The sequence below is a fragment of the Nycticebus coucang genome, chromosome 3, assembly GCF_027406575.1.
Source record: "Nycticebus coucang isolate mNycCou1 chromosome 3, mNycCou1.pri, whole genome shotgun sequence".
Classification (NCBI taxonomy): domain Eukaryota; kingdom Metazoa; phylum Chordata; class Mammalia; order Primates; family Lorisidae; genus Nycticebus; species Nycticebus coucang.
In genome coordinates, this window is record NC_069782.1 from 72,942,325 (window position 1) to 72,963,445 (window position 21,121).

The 21,121-nt window shown below is 47.3% G+C and overlaps 1 protein-coding gene across 1 annotated transcript in view; it reads right to left on the bottom strand.

Annotated features, from left to right (window-relative positions):
* Positions 1 to 21,121, bottom strand: part of SUGP1 (SURP and G-patch domain containing 1) — a 49,664-nt gene that overhangs the window by 22,359 nt on the left and 6,184 nt on the right. Inside the window, exons 3-8 of the mRNA XM_053585307.1 lie at positions 19,738 to 19,841; positions 16,531 to 16,758; positions 14,453 to 14,576; positions 13,991 to 14,091; positions 12,619 to 12,742; positions 6,664 to 7,019 (exon numbers count right to left, since the gene is read on the bottom strand). Coding sequence (XP_053441282.1) covers positions 6,664 to 7,019; positions 12,619 to 12,742; positions 13,991 to 14,091; positions 14,453 to 14,576; positions 16,531 to 16,758; positions 19,738 to 19,841 — 1,037 coding nt within the window. The remainder of the gene's footprint in view (positions 1 to 6,663; positions 7,020 to 12,618; positions 12,743 to 13,990; positions 14,092 to 14,452; positions 14,577 to 16,530; positions 16,759 to 19,737; positions 19,842 to 21,121) is intronic.

Consider the following 21,121-nt stretch of genomic DNA (forward strand, 5'->3'; position numbering starts at 1 on the left):
TCAATGTCCACAAGTCAGTAGCCTTTGTGTACACCAATAACAGTCAAGATGAGAAGCTAATTAAGGACACAACTCCCTTCACCATAGTTTCAAAGAAAATGAAATACCTAGGAGTATACCTAACGAAGGAGGTGAAGGACCTCTATAAAGAAAACTATGAAATCCTCAGAAAGGAAATAGCAGAGGATATTAACAAATGGAAGAACATACCATGCTCATGGATGGGAAGAATCAACATTGTTAAAATGTCTATACTTCCCAAAGCAATCTACCTATTCAATGCCATTCCTATGAAAATACCAACATGGTACTTTCAAGATTTGGAAAAAATGATTCTGCATTTTGTATGGAACCGGAAAAAACCCCGTATAGCTAAGGCAGTTCTCTGTAACAAAAATAAAGCTGGGGGCATCAGCATACCAGATTTTAGTCTGTACTAAAAAGCCACAGTGCTCAAGACAGCATGGTACTGGCACAAAAACAGAGACATAGACACTTGGAATCTAATTGAAAACCAAGAAATGAAACTAACATTTTACAACCACCTAATCTTTGATAAACCAAACAAGAACATACCTTGGGGGAAAGACTCCCTATTCAATAAATGGTGTTGGGAGAACTGGATGTCTGCATGTAAAAGACTGAAACTGGACCCACGCCTTTCCCCACTCACAAAAATTGATTCAAGATGAATAAAGGACTTAAACTTAAGGCATGAAACAATAAAAATCCTCAAAGAAAGCATAGGAAAAACACTGGAAGATATTGGCCTGGGGAAAGACTTCATGAAGAAGACTGCCATGGCAATTGCAACAACAACAAAAATAAACAAATGGGACTTCATTAAACTGAAAAGCTTCTGTACAGCTAAGGAGACAATAACCAAAGCAAAGAGACAACCTACACAATGGGAAAGGATATTTGCATATTTTCAATCAGACAAAAGCTTGATAACTAGGATCTATAGAGAACTCAAATTAATCCACATGAAAAAATCCAACAATCCCTTATATCAATGGGCAAGAGACATGAATAGAACTTTCTCTAAAGACGACAGACGAATGGCTAACAAACACATGAAAAAATGTTCATCATCTCTATATATTAGAGAAATGCAAATCAAAACAACCCTGAGATATCATCTAACCCCAGTGAGAATGGCCCACATCACAAAATCTCAAAACTACAGATGCTGGCGTGGATGTGGAGAGAAGGGAACACTTTTACACTGCTGGTGGGACTGCAAACTATTACAACCTTTCTGGAAGGAAGTATGGAGAAACCTCAAAGCACTCAAGCTAGACCTCCCATTTGATCCTGCAATCCCATTACTGGGCATCTACCCAGAAGGAAAGAAATCCTTTTATCATAAGGACATTTGTACTAAACTGTTTATTGCAGCTCAATTTACAATCGCCAAAATGTGGAAACAGCCTAAATGCCCACCAACCCAGGAATGGATTAACAAGCTGTGGTATATGTATACCATGGAATACTATTCAGCCATTAAAAAAAATGGAGACTTTACATCCTTCGTATTAACCTGGATGGACGTGGAAGACATTATTCTTAGTAAAGCATCACAAGAATGGAGAAGCATGAATCCTATGTACTCAATTTTGATATGAGGACAACTAATGACAATTATGGTTATGGGGGGGGAACAGAAAGAGGGAAGCAGGGAGGTGGGTGGGGCCTTGGTGTGTGTCACACTTTATGGGGGCAAGACATGATTGCAAGAGGGACTTTACCTAACAATTGCAATCAGTGTAACCTGGCTTATTGTACCCTCAATGAATCCCCAACAATAAAACAAAAAAAAAAAAGAAAGAAAGAAAGAAAAAAATAACACTAATTCTTCTAAATGCTTCCAAAAAACCAGAGAGAGAACATTTCCAAATTTAGTCTATGAGGCTATTATTCTGAGGCCAAAGGGAGATATAACAAAAGAAAAACAAGAAAAAGCATTTGAAAAAATTCAGCATCCTTTTCTTTTTTTTTTTTTCTTGAGACTGAATCTCATTATGTCACCCTCGGTAGAATGCTGTAGCATCACAGCTCACAGTAACCTCCAACTCTTTGGCTTAAGAGATTCTCTTGCCTCAGCCTCCCGAGTAGCTGGAACTACAGGTGCCCGCCTCAACGCCCAACTATTTTTTAATTGTAGTTGTCATTGTTGTTTAGCAGGCCTAGGCTGGATTCAAACCTGCCAGCTCCAGTGTATGTGGCTGGCCCCCTAGCTGCTGGGCTACAGGTGCCAAGCCCCAGCTATTTTTTGTTGCAGTTCTCATTGTTGTTTAGCTGGCCTGGGCTCGAACCCACCAGCCTCAGTGCACATGGCCGGCGCAGTAACCACTGTGCTACGGCGCCAAGCTGCAGCACACTTTTCTGGGTTTTTTTTTTTTTTTTTTTTTGCAGTTTTTGGCTGCGGCCAGGTTTGAACCCACCACCTCCAGTATGGGCCCAGCGCCCTACTCCTTTAAGCCACAGGCACAGCCCTACAGCATACTTTTCTAATTAGAATTCTGAAGAAGGCATAGGTGGCATATTTCTTAAACCGATAGAAGCCATCTATGACAAACCAACAGCTAACATTATTACATTGAATGAAGTAGTAAAACTAAAAGCTTTTCCACTTAGAACTGGAACCAGACAAGGCTATCCCCTATCACCACAACTATTCAACATAGTGCTGGAAGTTATAGCTAATACAATCAGGCAAGAGAAGGAAATAAGGGCATCCACATGGGAGCAGAGGAGGTCAAACTCTCCCTCTGTGTCAACGACATGATGTTATACTTAAGGGAACCCCAAAGACTCAACCCCAAGACTCCTGGAAGTGATCAAAAAATACAGTAATGTCTCAGGATATAAAAACCAAAGTCCACAAATCAGAAAGAAGCCTTTGTATATGCCAATAACAGCCAATATGAGAAGCTAATCAAGGATACAATTCTCTTCACAGTAGCTTTGAAGAAAATAAAATACCTAGGAATATACCTAACAAAAGAGGCGAAGGACCTCTACAAGGAAAATTACGAAACCCTATTTTTTAAAAGAAATAGCAGAAGAGGGCGGCGCCTGTGGCTCAGTGAGTAGGGCACCAGCCCCATATGCCGAGGGTGGCAGGTTCAAACCCAGTCCCGGCCAAACTGCAACAAAAAAATAGCCAGGCGTTGTGGCGGGCGCCTGTAGTCCCAGCTGCTCGGGAGGCTGAGGCAAGAGAATCGCGTAAGCCCAAGAGTTGGAGGTTGCTGTGAGCCGTGTGACGCCACGGCACTCTACCCGAGGGCGGTACAGTGAGACTCTGTCTCCACAAAAAAAAAAAGAAATAGCAGAAGATATTAACAGATGGAAGAACATACCATGCTCATGGCTGGGAAGAATCAACATTGTTAAAATATCTATACTACCCAAAGCAATCTACAGATTCAAAGCAATCCCCATTAAAATACTAACAACATACTTTCAAGATTTGGAAAAAATAATGCTTCCTTTTGTATGGAACCAGAAAAAAACCCTGTAAAGCCAAGGCAATTCTTAGTAATAAAAACAAAACCAGGGCATCAGCCTACCAGACTTTAGGCTGTACTACAAGGCCATAGTAATCAAAACAGCATGGTATTGGCAGAAAAATAGAGACATAGACATCTGGAACCAAACAGAAAACCAAGAAATGAAACTAACATCTTATGGGCAGCACCTGTGGGTCAGTGGGTAGGGCACTGGCCACATATACGGAGGGTGGCAGGTTCGAACCTGGCCCTGGCCAAACTGCAACAAAAAATAGCCAGGCATTGTGGCAGGCGCCTGTATTCCCAGCTACATGGGAGGCTGAGGCAAGAGGCCTACTCCTGGCCTAAGCCCACGAGTTAGAGGCTGCTGTGAGCTGTGACGTCACAGTACTCTACTGAGGGCAATAAAGTGAGACTCTGTCTCTTCAAAAAAAAAAAAAAAAAGAAACTAACATCTTACAGCCACATGATCTTTGATAAACCAAACAAGAACATACACTGGGGCTCCGCGCCTATACCTCAGCAGCTAGTGTGCCAGCCACATACACGGGAGCTGGTGGGTTCAAACCCAGCCTGGGCCTGTCAAACAACAATGACAACTGCAATAAAATATAGCCAGGCATTGTGGCGGGCACCTGTAGTCCAAGCTACTTGGGAGGCTGAGGCTAGAGAATCACTTAAGCCCAAGATTTTGAGGTTGCTGTGAGCTGTAACGCCACGGCACTCTACCAAGGGCAACATAGTGCGACTACCTTAATAAAAAAAAAAAAAGAAAAGAAAATGTTCATCATCCCTAATCATTGGAGAATTGCAAATCAAAACCACCCTAAGGTCGTGTTTAGTGGCTCACGCCTGTAATCCTAGCACTCTGGGAGATGGAGGTGGGTGGACTGTTTGAACACTGAAGTTCGAGACCAGACTGAGCAAAAGCAAGACCCCGTTCTCTACTAAAAATAGAAAAATAGAGGCAAAAGGATCACTTAAGCCCAAGAGTTAGAGGCTGCTGTGCGCTATGATAGCACAGCACTCCACCCAGGGTAACACTTTGAGAGTCTGTCTTAAAAAACAAAAAACCCACCACCCTAAAATATCACCTAATCCCAGTAAGAATGGCCCACATCACAAAATCTCAAAGCTACAGATGCTGGCACGGATGTGGAGAGAAGGGAACACTTTTACACTGCCAGTGGGAATGCAAACTAATACAACCTTTTTGGAAGGAAGTGTGGAGAATCCTCAAAGAACTCAAACTAGACCTCCCATTTGATCCTGCAATCCCATTACTGGGAATCTAACCACAAGAAAAACAAATCATTTTATCATAAGGACATTTGCATTAAACTATTAATCATAGCTCAATTTACAATAGCCAAAATGTGGAAACAGCCTAAATGCCCACCAACCCAGGAATGGATTAAAAAGCTGTGGTATGGGTGGCACCTGTGGCTCAGTGAGTAGGGCCCCGGCTCCATATACTCAGGGTGGCGGGTTCAAACCCAGCCCGGCCAAACTGCAATAAAAAAAAAAAAATAGCTGGGTGTTGTGGCGGGTGCCTGTAGTCTCAGCTACTCGGGAGGCTGAGACAAGAGAATCGTCTAAGCCCAAGAGCTGGAGGTTGCTGTGAGCTGTGATGCCATAGCACTCTACTGAGGGCAACAAATAGAACTACAAACAAAATACAGCCAGGCATTGTGGCAGGTGCCTGTAGTTCTAGCAACTTGGGGGGCTGAGGCAAGAGAATTGCTTAAGCCCAAGAGTTTGAGGTTGCTGGGAGCTGTGATGCCATGGCACTCCACCGAGGCATAGTAAGACTCTGCCTCAAATAAGAAAAAAAAAAAAAAAAAAAACCTAAATAAAAAGTCTTGGCACCTGTAGCAGTGGTTACGGGGCCAGCCACATACACTGAGGATGGCAGGATCGAACCCGGCCTAGGCCAGCTAAGCAATAATGACAACTGCAACAAAAATAGCTGGGTGTTATGGTGGGTGCCTGTAGTCCCAGCTACTTGGGAGGCTGAAGTAAGAGAATTGCTTAGGCCCAAGAGCTGGAGGTTGCTGTGAGCTGTGACGCCATGGCAGTATACCAAGGGTAACATAGTGAGACTCCATCTCAAAAAAAAAAAAAAATAGGGCGGCCCCTGTGGCTCAAGGAGTAGGGCGCCGGTCCCATATGCCAGAGGTGGCTGGTTCAAACCCAGCCCCGGCCAAAAACCACAAAAAAAAAAAAAAAATAGGTGCCACCCGTAGCTCAGTGGGTAGGGTGCCAGCCATATTCACCAGTTTGAACTGGCAGGTTCGAACCCAGTCTGGGCTAGCTAAGCAATGACAACTACAACAAAAATATAGCTGGGCATTGTGGCGGGCACCTATAGTCCCAGCTACTTGGGAGACTGAGGCAAGAGAATTGCTTGAGCCCAAGAGTTTGAGGTTGCTGTGAGCTGTGATGCCATAGCACTCTACTGAGGGTGACATAGTGAGAGTCTGTTTCAAGGAAAAGAAAAAAAATAATACTTTTTTTTTTTGAGACACAGTCTCAAGCTGTTGCCCTGGGTAGAGTGCCATAGTGTCATAGCTCACAGCAGCTGCCAACTCGGGCTCAAGCGATCCTCTTGCCTCCCTGAGCAGAGTGCAATGGTGTCATACAACCTCAGACTCCAGCTGTGGGCATCCTGCTGCCTCAGTCTCCGAGGCCCCTGGGATTACAGGCGCTTGATGCAGCAACTGGCTGGGTTTTTCCATTTTTCATGAGTCAGGGTCTCACTCTTGCTCAGACAAGCCCCAAACGCCTGAGTCAAGCAATCCTTTCTCCTCAGCCTCCTGCAGTGCTGGGATTACAGGCGTGAGCCACCGTGCCCAGCAAAAATAATACATTTTTCATAAAAAACAAACAAACAAACAAATAGCCAGGCATTGTGGCGGATGCCTGTAGTCCCAGCTGCTGGGAGGCTGAGACAAAATCGCTTAAGCCCAAGAGTTGGAGGTTGCTGTGAGCTGTGACACCATAGAAGTCTACCGAGGGTGATGTAGTGAGTCTTTGTCTCAAAAAAAATAAAAATATATATTGATATTTCTTATTAATACAGGTATAAAAATCCTTGATAAAATACTAGGAGACCAAATTCAGCAGCATACTAAAAGAACAGGCCCACCTGACAGTGGTGAGGGGGAGGCATCCACGTCCTTCTGCACCAGTTCAGCAGGTGGCAGCTCCACCTTGTCTTCTTCAGGCCCCCACCGGCTCTTCCGCTTCCTCTTCACAGTGGCTGTGGAGGATGGCTTCCCAGCGGTGGCTGGAGAAGGGGTTACAGCAGGCACAGGGATGGATGAGGTGGGGCAGGTGGTGGCCAGGGGCAAGGACCCTGACTGGGACTCAGGAGGGGATCTGTGCTTCAGGCTGGGGTCAGAAGCTATGAGGGTGCCAATGGAGCTGGCCTTGGCTTTCCGAAACTCCTCCAGCTTCTGCCGGTAGTACTTGTACCCTTGGCCGTTGGGTTCATACAGAAAGCTGCAAAGGAAAGTTGGAAGGGTGCACTGTTAGCTGGGCCTGAGCACCCTGGCCCTGATTCCAGGCAGGGGGAGCTTAGCCTTTGTACACCCAGATGCCCAGGTTGGTCAGGGTCACAGTCTCTTCAGGAGAGAGAGGAGTCAGGCTGTTGGCTCCAGCAGAAGAATAGTGCCCATCAGCTCTCATGATGCTGAGCTGTGGGCCACTCCAAGTCCCTACCCCAGTCTTTATTAGGCGTCCATTACACTGTCATCAATTCCTCTGCTTTGAAGGGAAAGGGCAGATGCCCTCATGCCCTCTGTCAACTCCTTTTTTTGGGGGACAGTCTCGCTATGTCACCCTCGGTAGAGTGCTGTGACATCACAGCTCAAAGCAACCTCAAACTCTTCGGCTCAAGTGATTCTCTTGCCTCAGCCTCCCAAGTAGCTGGGACTACAGGTGTCCGCCACAATGCCCAGCTATTTTTTTTGTTTTCGTTGCAGTTGTCATTGGTGTTTTAGCTGGCCTGGACTGGGTTCAAACCTGCCAGCCTCAGTGTACGTGGCCCGGGCCCTTCCTACTGAGCTATAGGTGCCACCATGCCCTTTGTCAACTCTCCCAAAAAAAGTAAGGCCTTCACACAGAGAAATCCTGAATTGTGGGGAGATAGAAGAAAGGGCATAGCCAACTTGTCCCGAATCTGATAGCATCACTGAGAGGCGTTAATAGCAGATGGAGCCAAAACAAAGACAATGAGACCAGGGGAGCCTGATTCCAATATATGTAGGTTCCTTATTGGAACTGCTGTCCCTAACCCACAAGAGGACAGAGCAGTCCACACCTGGGTTCTGCACCTGCTCATGCCAGAGGGCCTAACTCCACATGGCAAAATGCCGAGAGAGAACTGTGTGTACAGCCTGGGTTACATGATCTTATACAAGGAGGAGCTAGACCTGCACCTATGAACCTAGAGCAACAGTCATAGCATAACATTGTATAAATTGTAGGCTGGGCACAGTGGCTCACACCTATAATTCTAGCACTCTAGGAGGCTGAGGCAGGAGTGAAAGCACATGTTGTGAGAATAAGATGGGAGTTATTCAGGCTAGAGCTGAGACAACCCAGCTGGTCTGGTCAGTTTAGGTCCTAGGTGACCTCCTCATGTCAGCTTTAACCTAAAAGTATATATCTTGAGTAGTTTAGGATAATACATTGAGATTAACTTTTGAATTGGAATGTTGTTTTAGGTCATGAGTAATGCTGATCATTGTTTATTATAGGTCACGAGTTGAAGATTAACATGATTTTTACTTGAAGTTTTATGTATAAAACTGTAATTTTAGAAATGAAAGAACAGAATAGTCTTGGAGAAGCTACTCTAATTGTTCTCCAGAACTGTCAACTTACTGACAAAGTTTAGTGAACCTATCCCTCTGCATATTGGCTTACAGTGACAGCAGCCAAACCCTCTTTAACCAGCCAGTAACAGAAAGATTGCTCAAGCTCAGGAGTCTGAGACCAGCCTGAGTAAGAATAAGACCCTATCTCGACTCTATTAAAAACAGAAAAATTAGCCAGGTGTGATAGCAGGCGCCTGTAGTCCCAACTACGTGGGAGACAGCCAGGAGAACTGCTTAAGCCCAGGAGTTTGAGGTTGCTGTGAGCTTTGATTACACCACTGCACTCTAGCCTGTGCTCAGTACATGCTAGCCTAGGTAACAGCACAAGACTCTATCTCTAAACAAACAAATAAAATAAAAAGGAAAGTGTAGGGTCAAGGATGCTATGAACTTTTTTTTTTTTCCTTTCTGTGAACTTCTTTTGTATACAACAACAGCAAGAGACTACATTGTTTTTAAGTGAGCCTCTGTGTCTCTGGCCCTCCTAATACTTGGTACTTCAGAAGCAAGAGAAGGAAGATAGGGAGATGATGGCACTTCTTTGTTTTCCTAGGTCATGGTACAAGGACAGCCCAGTGAGAGACAAAAGCAAGGAATTGTTCTAGAGAGAAAAGAGCAGTTGGGTAGATTTGAAAAAGACATTCAATAGCCAGGAGAGTTCAGAGACATGGATTTCAAACCAAGCTGGGGGATTCACCTGTGGGGGAGGTGGGCAAGGGAAGCAGGGGCTCCTCTCACTCATACTGAGTCTCCTCCAAGCTACTTTGAGGCTGCATCACAGACTCCACAGATGGTCTGCTTACCTCAGAGGGGGGTAACAGCAGGTGGGGCCCTGGAGGGAAGAGAGGATGGAGTCCTCCATCCAGCACAGGGTTGGATGCACATCACATGCAGAGGGTTCAACAACCAGGACTCCCCTCTGGTAGGATTAATCCCACCCTGAGCCTAGGAATAACCACTGTTAACACTTTGGGATCTTTCTTTTTAGTCTTTTTTTCAGCACAGATTTATCTGAGCAGAGCTATGATCTTTTTTATGTATCCTGATTTTTAAAAAATTCCATACTTAGGGGCTCAGCACCCCAGCACAGTGGTTATGGGGCCAGCCACATATACCGAGGGTGGCAGTTTCAAACCCTGCCCAGGCCAGCTAAAACAACAATGACAACTGCAACAAAAAGTAGCTGAGTGGGGCGGTACCTGTGGCTCAAAGGTGTAGGGCACCAGCCCCATAGGCTGGAGGTGGCGAGTTCAAACCCTGCCCTGGCCAAGAACTACAAAAAAAAATTGCCACGTGTTGTGGCGGGCGCCTGCAGTCCCAGCTACTTGAGAGGCTAAGGCAAGAGAATTGCTTAAGCCCGAGAGTTTTAGGTTGCTGTGAGCTGTGACGCCACAGCACTCTACCAAGAGTAACATAGTAAGACTCTGTCTCAAAAAAAAAAAAAAAAAAAAAAAATTCCTTACTCAGGCCAGGTGTGGTAGCTCACAACTATAATCCTAGCATTCTGGAAGGCCAAGGCAGGTGGACTGCCTGAGCTCACAGGTTGGATACCAGCTTGAGCCAGAGCGAGACCTCATCTTTAAAAATTGCCAGGCAGGGCGGTGCCTATGGCTCAGGGAGTAGGGCGCCGGCCCCATATGCCGATGGTGGCGGGTTCAAACCCAGCCCCGGCCAAACTGCAAAAAAAAAAAAAAAAATTGCCAGGCATTGTGTGGGCACCTACAGTCCTAGCTACTTAAAAGGCTAAGGCAAGAGAATAGCTTAAGCCCAGGAGTTTGAGGTTGCTGTGAGCTATGAAGCCACAACATTCTACCAAGGGCAACAAGTGAGACTCTATCTCAAAAAAAAAAAAAAAAAAAAAAAAAAATTCTTTATTTAACTGATGACACAAGCCTTTCCAGTTAGAACAGTGAAGCCATGCTCGGCTTTCTTTCCCATAAGAGCCCAGCATGAGGGTTTTGGGATGACACGTGTTTGTTCTAATGGCTGTGCATTCCACTGGGGAGATGTGTTTATGATAGTTTAGCCCCCCAGAATTAGGACAATTTGTTACTGATTTGCTCATTACTATGAAGGAGGCTAGATTTAACATTTCCGTAGGACACATCTCAGAAGTGAGAGAAACGGACATTTCCAGCTCCTTTACAACCAAAAAGTTTGTACAAAGTATTTCCCAAAGCTGTTAGGGAGTGCTCCGCCCACATGAGGAAATCACAGCAAGGAAAGGGCTTTCAGCAGCATGAACATGAGTTGGCGGTTAGATTTGGGGGCAAGGGGAGTCACTGGCAATGACATGTGTTTGTCTGGCACTTCTGGCCTTTGCTAACTCCACGTGGTGATCAAACAATTTGGTATAAACCTGCACACCTTGCTGGGGTCTAGATACCTGCTTGTCTCTTCTAATTCCTTCCCAGTCTGGCTCTGGCCTCACTGGCAAGCCTGGGTTGGAGGATCCTTCCCCTCTTTCTCCTCAGGCCATGCTAGGCACCTATCCCTGTTGACTTCCCCCAGCCCAGCCATACCTAACCAGCTAGCATCTGTTAATAACACCCCTTGAGCAGGAGGAGGGACAAGCAGAAAAATTTGGAACTAACTGCACCAGTAGCATCTCTCAGTTCTGACACTGAGGGGAAACCTGGGCTGGAGCTGCTGGGCCTCAGCCCTCTCTGACTAGGCTGGGGCTTGGGGCTTGGGCAGAATTCCATAAACTCATCTGCTTTTTCTGCAGTAGCGTTCCACAGTCAGTGTCTATGATGACTGAAAGAAAACTAAGTTTCTTACTTCAATAACCTTAAAAATCAGGTAAATGAAGAAAAGATTCAATGACTTAGAGTAGACATTAACTCAACCTTGGTTTGGATGGCACAGAGTTAAGTCTGACAACTCAATGGTTGTCAGGGCAAGCCAGATGTCAAGGGAGGGCCACTAGGCCCAGGTAGACCATCTTCCACCCCAACTCCAGACCCAAATACTCCATGGCCTCTATGAGGACTCCAGGCCACCCAGGTACCAGACTCAAGACGTACCTGAGGGTGGCACCTGTGGCTCGGTGAGTAGGGCACCATCCCCATATACCGAGGGTGGCGGGTTCAAACCCCGCCCCAGCCAAATTGCAACAACAACAAAAAAAAATAGCCTGGCATTGTGGCAGGAGCCTGTAGTCCCAGCTACTCGGGAGGCTGAGGCAAGAGAATCGCCTAAGCCCAGGAATTGGAGGTTGCTGTGAGCTATGTGACGCCATGGCACTCTACCGAGGTCAATAAAGTGAGACTCTGTCTCTACAAAAAAAAAAAAAGGAAGAAAAGACGTACCTGAACCTCCACAAATAGCCTTCTCCCTGTGCCAGGCTCCATATTCCCAGCTCCCACCACCCAGGGCCTGACCACTGTCCCCATCTGCCTGGCCCTGTCCTGGCCACATCTGCCCACCCTCCATGACCTCAGCTAGTGACCTGAAGCACAGTTGACTATGTCCTTGTGACATTTAGAGCTGCTACATCAACCAGCCTGACTACTGTCATTCTTGGACTTTTTGTCCAAGCATGTCTCCTCATTGAGTCAGGAATCGTGTTACAAAGGGCCAAGAACATCCTACAGAGGCAGCCTCATGCTGTGCTCAGCATCCACCTCCACCTCCCAAGAATGACTGTCAGCCACTGTCTCCAGGCACCCACCAGCCTCCCCAGCAGAGTAGATACCAAACCCACCCAATGAATGAACCAGTAAACAGACTCAGCTCTTGGGCTGGGCTGTGACAGTGTACATGGCTGGACAGGATGGCTGCTATGCTGCTTGTCACCTGCCAACTTTTCTGTAGAACCTGCACATAAATTAGGGGTTCCCCCTCTGAGATTCCACATTCCCTGCCACTCCCCTAATCATAAAGGGAAGACCCTGAGAAGCACATGGAATTAACAGCTGTGTGAATTTCCACTGGGGAGCCTAGCCTGACCCCAGCCAGGGACTGCTGTATCATAAAGGCCCCAGAAGCCCCATGTGCCTGCCTCAGAGGCCTTCTGGAGGTACTAATGTGCGCCTGAGAAATATCTGTGGGGTGGCACAGGTTCAGGGTTAGAAGCTCCCAGACTCCAGTCCTGGCCCTGCAAGCTTCTCACTGTGGGACTCTTTGCAGGTGGGTGGACTGTGCTGGGCCCCATTTGCTCATCTGTAAGGGGGCTGTGGCTAGGGTGAGAGTCACCTCCCTGGTGGGCCCCACTTTACCTGAAGGCCTGGTTCTCGCGGTTGTTCTGGAGGGCGATAGTTTCCACCTCAGGACCTCCATCCGCTACAAACCTGGCCAACTTTTCTGCAAGGTTCTTGGCCTCTTCATCCTCTGGGGGTGAAACTTTAAGCAGGCTGTCAGTACTGGGCTCAACTCACCACACCTAACAGCCTAATTTCTGCTAAGAACCCCACAGGCAACATGTGGGGTTTAGTTTAGAAATGATGCAAAGAGAAACAGGCAAATGGGAATCAGATTACTACACTGGGACCAAATGCAGGAGTTAACATTATATAACACATCTAAAACCCTTGTTCCCCACCCCCTCCCACCCTATAGGTCTCATGAACCTTGAACATGAGGTGGGAGGGATGAGAATGCGGGAGTGGATTTTCATTAAGCAAGAAGGGACATAGGACCTTCCCCCTGAGTTTTTCTGCTGGGGGTTGTCCCCATTCATCACATGGCAGTGGGGCTGGCCTTTCTCTCTCGAAGAGATTCAGAGGAAAAGGCTATAGGTAACACAGCAGAGTTCTGTGCCCCACATTTGGCCTAAATATCAATGCCTCCAATGCCCACCAGCACTTGGCTGGACTTTACATCATTCTAACTGAAGATCAGCATCCCCCCTAAAATACATCCCATGGGAATCTCATCAGCTGCCTGTCTCTCAGCCTCTTGGTCCCCTCCCCTAGCTAGAGTCAGGTACTACACTAGTCTTGTTGTGTCTTTAGTGCTCAGTATGAAGAGCTGGGGCTCATTAATACTTTTTTTTTTCTGAGACAGAGTCTCACTTTGTCACCCTTGGTAAACTGCCGCAGCGTCATAGCTCACAGCAAGCTCAAACTCCTGGGCTTAAGTGATTCTCTTGCCTCAGCCTCCCAAGTAGCTGGGACTACAGGCGCTTGCTACAACTCCTGGTTATTTTTAGAAATGAGGGCTCACTCTGACTCAGCCTGGTCTTGAACCTGTGAGCTCAAGCAATCCACCCGCCTCGGCCTCCCAAGTGCTGGGATTATAGCTATGAGCCACCACACCCGGCCCTCACTAAAACTGTTCAAATAACAATGAACCAATAAACAAATAGGCCCCGTTTATATACAATAAGCTGATTTTCCAGACACAACCTTAACCCTCCCAGAGCACCCATGCACCCCATGTGCGGGGCTTGTCACTCAGATTTCACCTGGTCATCAGAGCACTGGTGGAAAGCGTGGTATGAGCCTCATTTCCAGGGTGACCCCAGCTGCCTGGGAGGGCACAGGTGTTGACTGTGCCACCCTAATTACAGTGGCCTCCAGGAACCCCAATTCCACATGAGGGCATAGAATGTGCCTCCCCTAGAACCTCTTGCCCCCTCTGTCCACTTACCTTTCTGAGAGGCTGCCTGTAACTTCTGTGCTTCCTTTCTTATCTCAGCCACCTTCTTTCTATAGTAGAGGAATTCCCTGCTATTCTTATCGTGCAAAAATCTGGAGAGGAAGAAGTTTGCAAAGACAGAGAAAAATGAGCGTCTGCAACTGATTGAACTGAGCAGCTTCTATCGTGCAAAACCAGGTTGGCTAGCAGAGATGCCTGATAGGACTTAAGAGCAAGTCTCTGTGCCACACAGGAGCCCCTTGAATCAGAGAGCACTTAACAGATTAGACACTGGCCAACTATTCTTCCAGGGTCACTAGCTGAGGTCATGTAGGGTGAGACAGTGTCCAGCGCACGAGTGCAAACACCCACTCTCGTCACAAAGATAAGTTTACAAGCACACCAGCATGCACGGCTGTGCAGCAAACAGATTAACAAGTTATGGCCTTCCCACTCCCCCCCAGAGATACTTACGAAAATGCTGGGTTATCCTTGTAGTCCTCCATAGCTACTTTTTCTAACTCGGGGCCTCCTTCTGCCACAAAGCGGGCCAATTTCTCTATCACTTTCCGAGTCTCGGCTCCCTCTGGGGGTGAAACTTTAAGGAGGCTGTCAGTACTGGGGCTCAACTCACACACCCCACAGTCAATAGGCACACTCTCTCTATGGACCACAATGACAGGGGCGGGGGAGAAGAGTGTGAAATGCGGGAGGTTGTCGGGCGTCCCAGGTCCAGGCACAGCACCATGACGAGGGGGTTTCAGTCTCTAATGTCTTTGTGAGATACACAGGGTGGGAAAGAAATGAGGCTGTGGTGGGCCCCAGGTGGGAAGCCAATGGAAACACATCCAGCCTCCTGATTTTTAAGGGGGAATGCTTAATTCTTTTCTTTATTTACCAGTTGTCGGTATAATACATCAGTTCCCTTTCATCCTTCAAAGATGACACATTCTGTTTTAAAAATAGCATTACAAACTCTGATTTAAACACATTGAGTGGGTTTTCGATCCATGGCAATTAATGTCATCATAGAAGCTCTGTGGCCGGTGAAGCCTCTTCAAGCTGGCTCCTGAGAGCTTTGGACATGACCCCAGGAGTCTCTGACGGCCTCCTTGCCATCTGCTGGGAGAGGGCGCTGCAGGATCATCTCATACACTTCCTGCCCAGACCCAGAGCCAGCCATTTCTCCAAGAAGTCCTGGTTTCCGTTAGTGAGAAACTGTGTCTCCAGACCACCATCTGGGCGCTAGGGATGTTCACTGCAACGGACTTACTCATTATCTTGGGGCCTTTTCAGTGAACAGGGCTATAAAAATATATTTTTATATATGGATTAGCCTCTTCTTCAAGCATGTGGAACTTGCTTTTGCATTTTTCAGTGGCCTATTTCTGAGCCTGTGAGTCTGTCAGTCACTATATGGATCATGTCCCTTTAATGAGACTCACAGAAATTTCCCGCTGTCAGCCAGTGCCTGACAACTGGGCTAAGATGCCAGATGTGTGGCTAATTGTATTCCCCTTATTGCTCGGGCTGCCAAGAAGTATGGGGCGTCAGGGCAAGTACAGTCCAAGGAGGGCCTAGCCTTGTGAGCCACCAGGGGTATCCTGTGCCCACCTTTTATCCTAGCTTCACTCTCCTCCCATGAACCTAGCAACAACCCCAGCCTGGTTGCCATTTTACAGGAACAGGTGTGTTTCTGAGGCCACGTAAACAGCAGGGCATGACAGGCCTCAGGGCCACTACCCCTTGTAAACAGCACTTCCCAACAGGGGACTCCTGGAGTTGCCAGAGCACCTCTCTAACAAAAAGACCCTCCTCAGCTCCACTCTGGACCCTGATCTGCTCAAACAGGGATAGAAGCTGGCACCCTCATTCAGAACAAGGGGTCTTAAAGCTGTCACAGCAAAACTACAATTACTTCAGTCTGCCTTCATTGTTAGGGTGACACAACCATGTCATCCAGCCCTCCACTACTTGTCTCAGATGTCATAGAGTCTCATCCCAAATGTGGATGGGTGGGGCTGGACTCACAAGGAGTGCTGTGAGCAACTCACAGCAACCTCAACCACCATTCCCCCTTCACCTTCATACATTGCGGGGCCTGGACTAGCTCACCCAAGACCAATGACTGCCCTTTCCCAGAGGTGGGAGAGCACACCCTCCAACCGGCAGCTTATGTTTCTGGTCTTGGGGGTATTCGCCCAAGGTATAGAGTCTTAGAAGCTCCTCCCCTCATGTCAAATAAGAAAGGACATAAGGCTGCCCTTTTCAAGTGAACACTACCCTGAGAGGGTCCACACACCCCTGCCTAGGCTTGGGAGGGAACCACCACGTGAGTGGATGATAGTTCCCACTATTCCCAGGATGAAGCCCATGCTGATGCCCGGGGATGTTCCCAAGGCTGCTCCCTGGGCTCCTCACCTCAGGGGACCTTAGGCTCAGCCTCCCCAGCCAGGCAATCCCAACATCAAACCCAAGCATTCCATGACCTCGGCACTGCTTGTCCTGCTAACCAGTTGGTGGAAGGTGGGGTAACAGTTCCCAAAACTCACCTTTGATCTCCAGCCACTGCTCATAGTCCTCCTCCTCATCCTCGTCAGGGGACTGGAAGACACTTGGGCGGTGTGCCACAGGTAGCTGCTTGGCATGCAAGTAGTTCTTCACCTGGCCCAGAGGGCTGCTCAGCCCCAGGCCCGTCCGCTTGCTAAGGAGGAGGGACCTCTTCCCGGCGCTGGGGGTGGGCGTGCTGGGAGGGGCGCTAGCCGAGCTGGGGGGCACATCTGAGATGGAAGGAAGGATACTCAGGGGCTGCCAGGCATATCTCCTCTTTGCCACCAAACCCAAGTGCTATGGGCCCCAGAAGGCTGAGTCCTTGGGGTTCCAATGTTCAGAGTGGAGGCCACCCTCCTTTTACGGATGCGTACACAGAAACTCAGAGAGAAATGATTTGTCATGGTCCCACAACCAAACAGGACAAGCCCAGGACTCTGCAAGTGGCAACTCTGGTTGGAGGTGCCTCGATTGCATACATCCACACCCCAAGGACACATTCGCTCTTCCAGATAAGACCTTACAGATAAATCCCACCTTATGCCCATTCCCTTGATAGTCTGTAGTAAGGCTGATTGGCTAAAGCCAGCCTGTTGGATATTTTTGGCCTGACACCTGATATGTAAAGGACTCAAACCATCCTTCCTCATTTTGTGTGGATGAATGTGGCCTTGGGTTAACTTTTATTTTATTTATTTACTTATTTTTGTTTTTTGAGATATAGTCTTACTTATGTTGCCCCTCAGTAGAATGCCATGGCCTCACAGCAACCTCAAACTCTTGGGCTTAAAGAATTCTTCTGCCTCAGCCTCCCAAGTAGCTGGAACTACAGGTGCCCACCACAACGCCCAGCTATTTTTTTGTTGTAGTTGTCATTGTTGTTTAGCAGGCCCAGGCCAGGTTCAAACCCACCAGCCTCAGTGTATATGGCTGGTGCCCTAACCACTGAGCAATGGTGCCAAGCCAGGTTAACTTTTTTTTTTTTGTAGAGACAGAGTCTCACTTTATGGCCCTCGGTAGAGTGCCGTGGCCTCACACAGCTCACAGCAACCTCCAACTCCTGGGCTTAAGCGATTCTCTTGCCTCAGCCTCCCGAGTAGCTGGGACTACAGGCGCCCGCCACAACGCGCGGCTATTTTTTGGTTGCAGTTTGGCCGGGGCTGGGTTTGAACCCGCCACCCTCGGTATATGGGGCCGGCGCCTTACCGACTGAGCCACAGGCGCTGCCCAAGCCAGGTTAACTATTAATATCTATTCCCTAGGAAACCTGACAAAGGCTAAAGACTACCTATCTCACTAGCAATGTCTGTTACAGCAACAATGCACAAAGACTGGTAAACCACAACCACTGATACAGATGGGCTTCCTTGGGCTACATACTGCATACCACTGTGGCTATTCCTGATTACAGATGGGGTCCAAATCCTTGCATGAGGGTTGCCACCTGGTGGAGAGGGCTGAGGAATCCCCTACATTGCTGACAGCAGGCCCAGATCTAGAAGACCTGGAAAATAGCCACTCTAACCAAAATCCAAGTCTCCCTAAGAACCCCTGTGCAAGAGAGCCCGCAGCTAGATACGGAACAGGGTGCTGATGGGAGTGGTGTCTATTGGCTTCAGGCAGAACCCTGAGTTCATCAAGAAGCAGCATCATGAAATAGTGATCTCCCTGCCCTGATGGCAGGACTAGAGACTCATCAGTTGTGGAACAGAATAGCTCTGCATTTGGGGCCTCATCTTTCTAAGTTTAGTTTCTTCAATGGAAAGATAGGTGACTTACAGACAGCTGCTTATAAAAGCTGAACTCAATGAAAAAGACTTTTATGTACTATCTAGCAGGGGTATCCAACCTGTGGCCTATGAGCCACATGTAGATTGAGGACTATTTTACTTCTCTGTGGTGTTAGGCATCGCTAAAAGGATGCACAGAACTTTTCCTGTTTTGCTCATCAGCTATCATTGGTGGTGGTTTTTTTTTTTTTGTAGAGAGAGAGTTTCACTTTATGGCCCTAGGTAGAGTGCCGTGGCATCACATAGCTCACAGCAACCTCCAACTCCTGGGCTTAAGCGATTCTCTTGCCTCAGCCTCCCAAGCAGGGACAACTCTCAGCTATTTTTTTGTTGCAGTTGTTATTGGTTAGCTGGCCTGGGCTGGGTTTGAACCCACCAGCCTGGGCGTATGTAGCCAGTGCCCTACGCACTGAACTATGGCTACCACTGGTTATTGGCGTTTGCGTATTTAATTCAACACAATTCATACTCTTCTAATGTATGGCAGAAAATAAAAATGGCTGGATACCCTGGTACAGCTAAAAAACATCATAAAAAGAAAATGTGTGGAACAAAACAAAAAATGCATGGTATGTCATCGTCTGCATAAATAGTCAAATATCCGAAACAATGCCACATACTGCTCAAGTGAGAGGATGACAACAGGGTTGTCAGAACACACAACAATTTGTTGACAGTGGTTTCCTGTAAGAAAGGGGGGGTAGAAGGACTTCAACTTTCTATGGCGTTTTTCATTATTAAATAAAAAGATCAAAAATATAATCCACAAAATGTCATATCTAAAAATTCTGAGAGAGGGGGACTTTTCAAATGCAATCAGTGTAACCTGGTTTCTTATACCCTCAATGAATTCCCAAAATAAAAATAAATAAATAAATAAAAATTCTGAGAGAATGCTACATGCATTATCAAATGTCTCTCAAATGTCTCTCAAAGGCCTCCTTGGGAGGCCAAGGCCAGAGAATCACACTGAGGCAGGGACAAGGGTCTCTCTGAAGGATTCAGGGAGGAATGGCATTGCCTGAATGTGGCAGGCACTGAGTGAGTCTGCATTCCCTAGCACAAGGAATAACACGTGCCCCTATGACAACTGTTAGGTTCCCTGGCCACCTCCAGGTGCTACCTACCCTGCACTTAAGCCACAGAGTCCAACAGCCCTGTAGAGGGCTCGATATTGGCCTTGACCTCTTAAACTGAAACTTAAACTTGCCTGCCTATGCTTCTATGGGGAAACCACCTCGAGGAAAGAGCATGTGCTTGCCCTTTAGGTATTTGGTGTGGGTGGGGAGAATGACAGCACTCAACAATCTCAGAGTGAGAGGAATGAGTCTGAGATGGGACCAGTCACTTCCAATGTGCCCAGTGATCCCCAAAGGCAGATGCAAGGGCAGCATAAGGGAAGGGGGTGGCTACACTCACCTGTGCTGTTCTGTGCCTTCTGCAACTTCAGAAACTGCTGTAAGAAGCTACCATCATTTGCAAACTTGTTGGAAACACAGGAAGAGTTATGTGCGTTTGCAATTCTAGAACCAAGACAGAGGATGGAGAGGGTGAGATGGCCAGTGGAAAGGTGGATGCCCTGCCCTTCATGACTCCACACCCACCCCTGCATTCTTGCCTAATGGAACCCAAAACTGGCCCCAAAGATGTCCCGAAATTGCCGCTGAGTGCACAGAGCAGACACTAACATAATAAGCTGGGGGCCAGGCACAGTGGCCGGAAATTGCCACTGAGTGCACAGAGCAGACACTAACATAAGCTGGGGGCCAGGCACAGTGGCTCGTGCCTTGTAATCCTACCACTCTGGGAGGCCAAGGCCAGAGAATCCCTTGAGCTCAAGAGTTTGAGACCAGCCTGAGCAACAGTGAGACCTTGTTACTACTAAAAATAGAAAAATTAGCTGGTTGTTGTGGCTGGCATCTATAGTTCCAGCTACTTGGGACGCTGAGGCAATAAGGATCATCGGAGCTCAGAATTTTGAGGTTCCTGTGAGCTAGCCTGATGCCATGGCATTCTAGCTTGGGCAACAGAGTGAGACTCTGTCTTAAACCAAAAAACTGGCAGAGCCTATAGCTCAATGGGTAGGGTGCTGGCCATGTACACTGAGGCTGGCGGGTTTGAATCTGGCCTGGGCCAGCTAAACAACAACAACTGCAATAAAAAAACAGCTGGACGTTGTGGCGGGCGCCTGTAGTCCCAGCTACTTGGAAGGCTGAGACAAGAGAATCGCTTGAGCCCAAGAGTTTAAGGTTGCTGTGAGCTGTGACGCCAAAGCACTCTACCCAGGTGACAGCTTGAGACTCTGTCTCAAAAAGAAAAAATAAACAAACAAAAAAAAACAACTACACACACACAAAACGTAGTAAGCTAAGAATAGCCTTGTTCTGATACAAACAATACCACATATGCACATACTATCTTTGCCTGAATACTGACACTCCAGTCCAAACGGCCCCCTAAGATGGTTCTTGCTATCCTCCTGCATAGCACTTGTTCTACTTTGTTACTTAATTATTTGAGTTGTTATCAATTCATATTTCTATCTTCCTGCTAGACTTTAGAATTCTTCTAGACAAGGTCTGTATGTTTTCACATGTGTGAACATAGCTCCAATCAAGAGCCAGGAAGTGCTTCTGTGGGTAACATAACATTCTCAGGAAAGCATCCAAAGCAATGCTTAGTTAGGAAACTTTATATTATTACTCTCTCCCTCTTTTTTTTCTTCTTTTTGAGACAGTGCCTCACTCTCCTGCTGAGGCCAGAATGCTGTGGCATTAGCCTAGTTTACAGCAACTTCAAACTC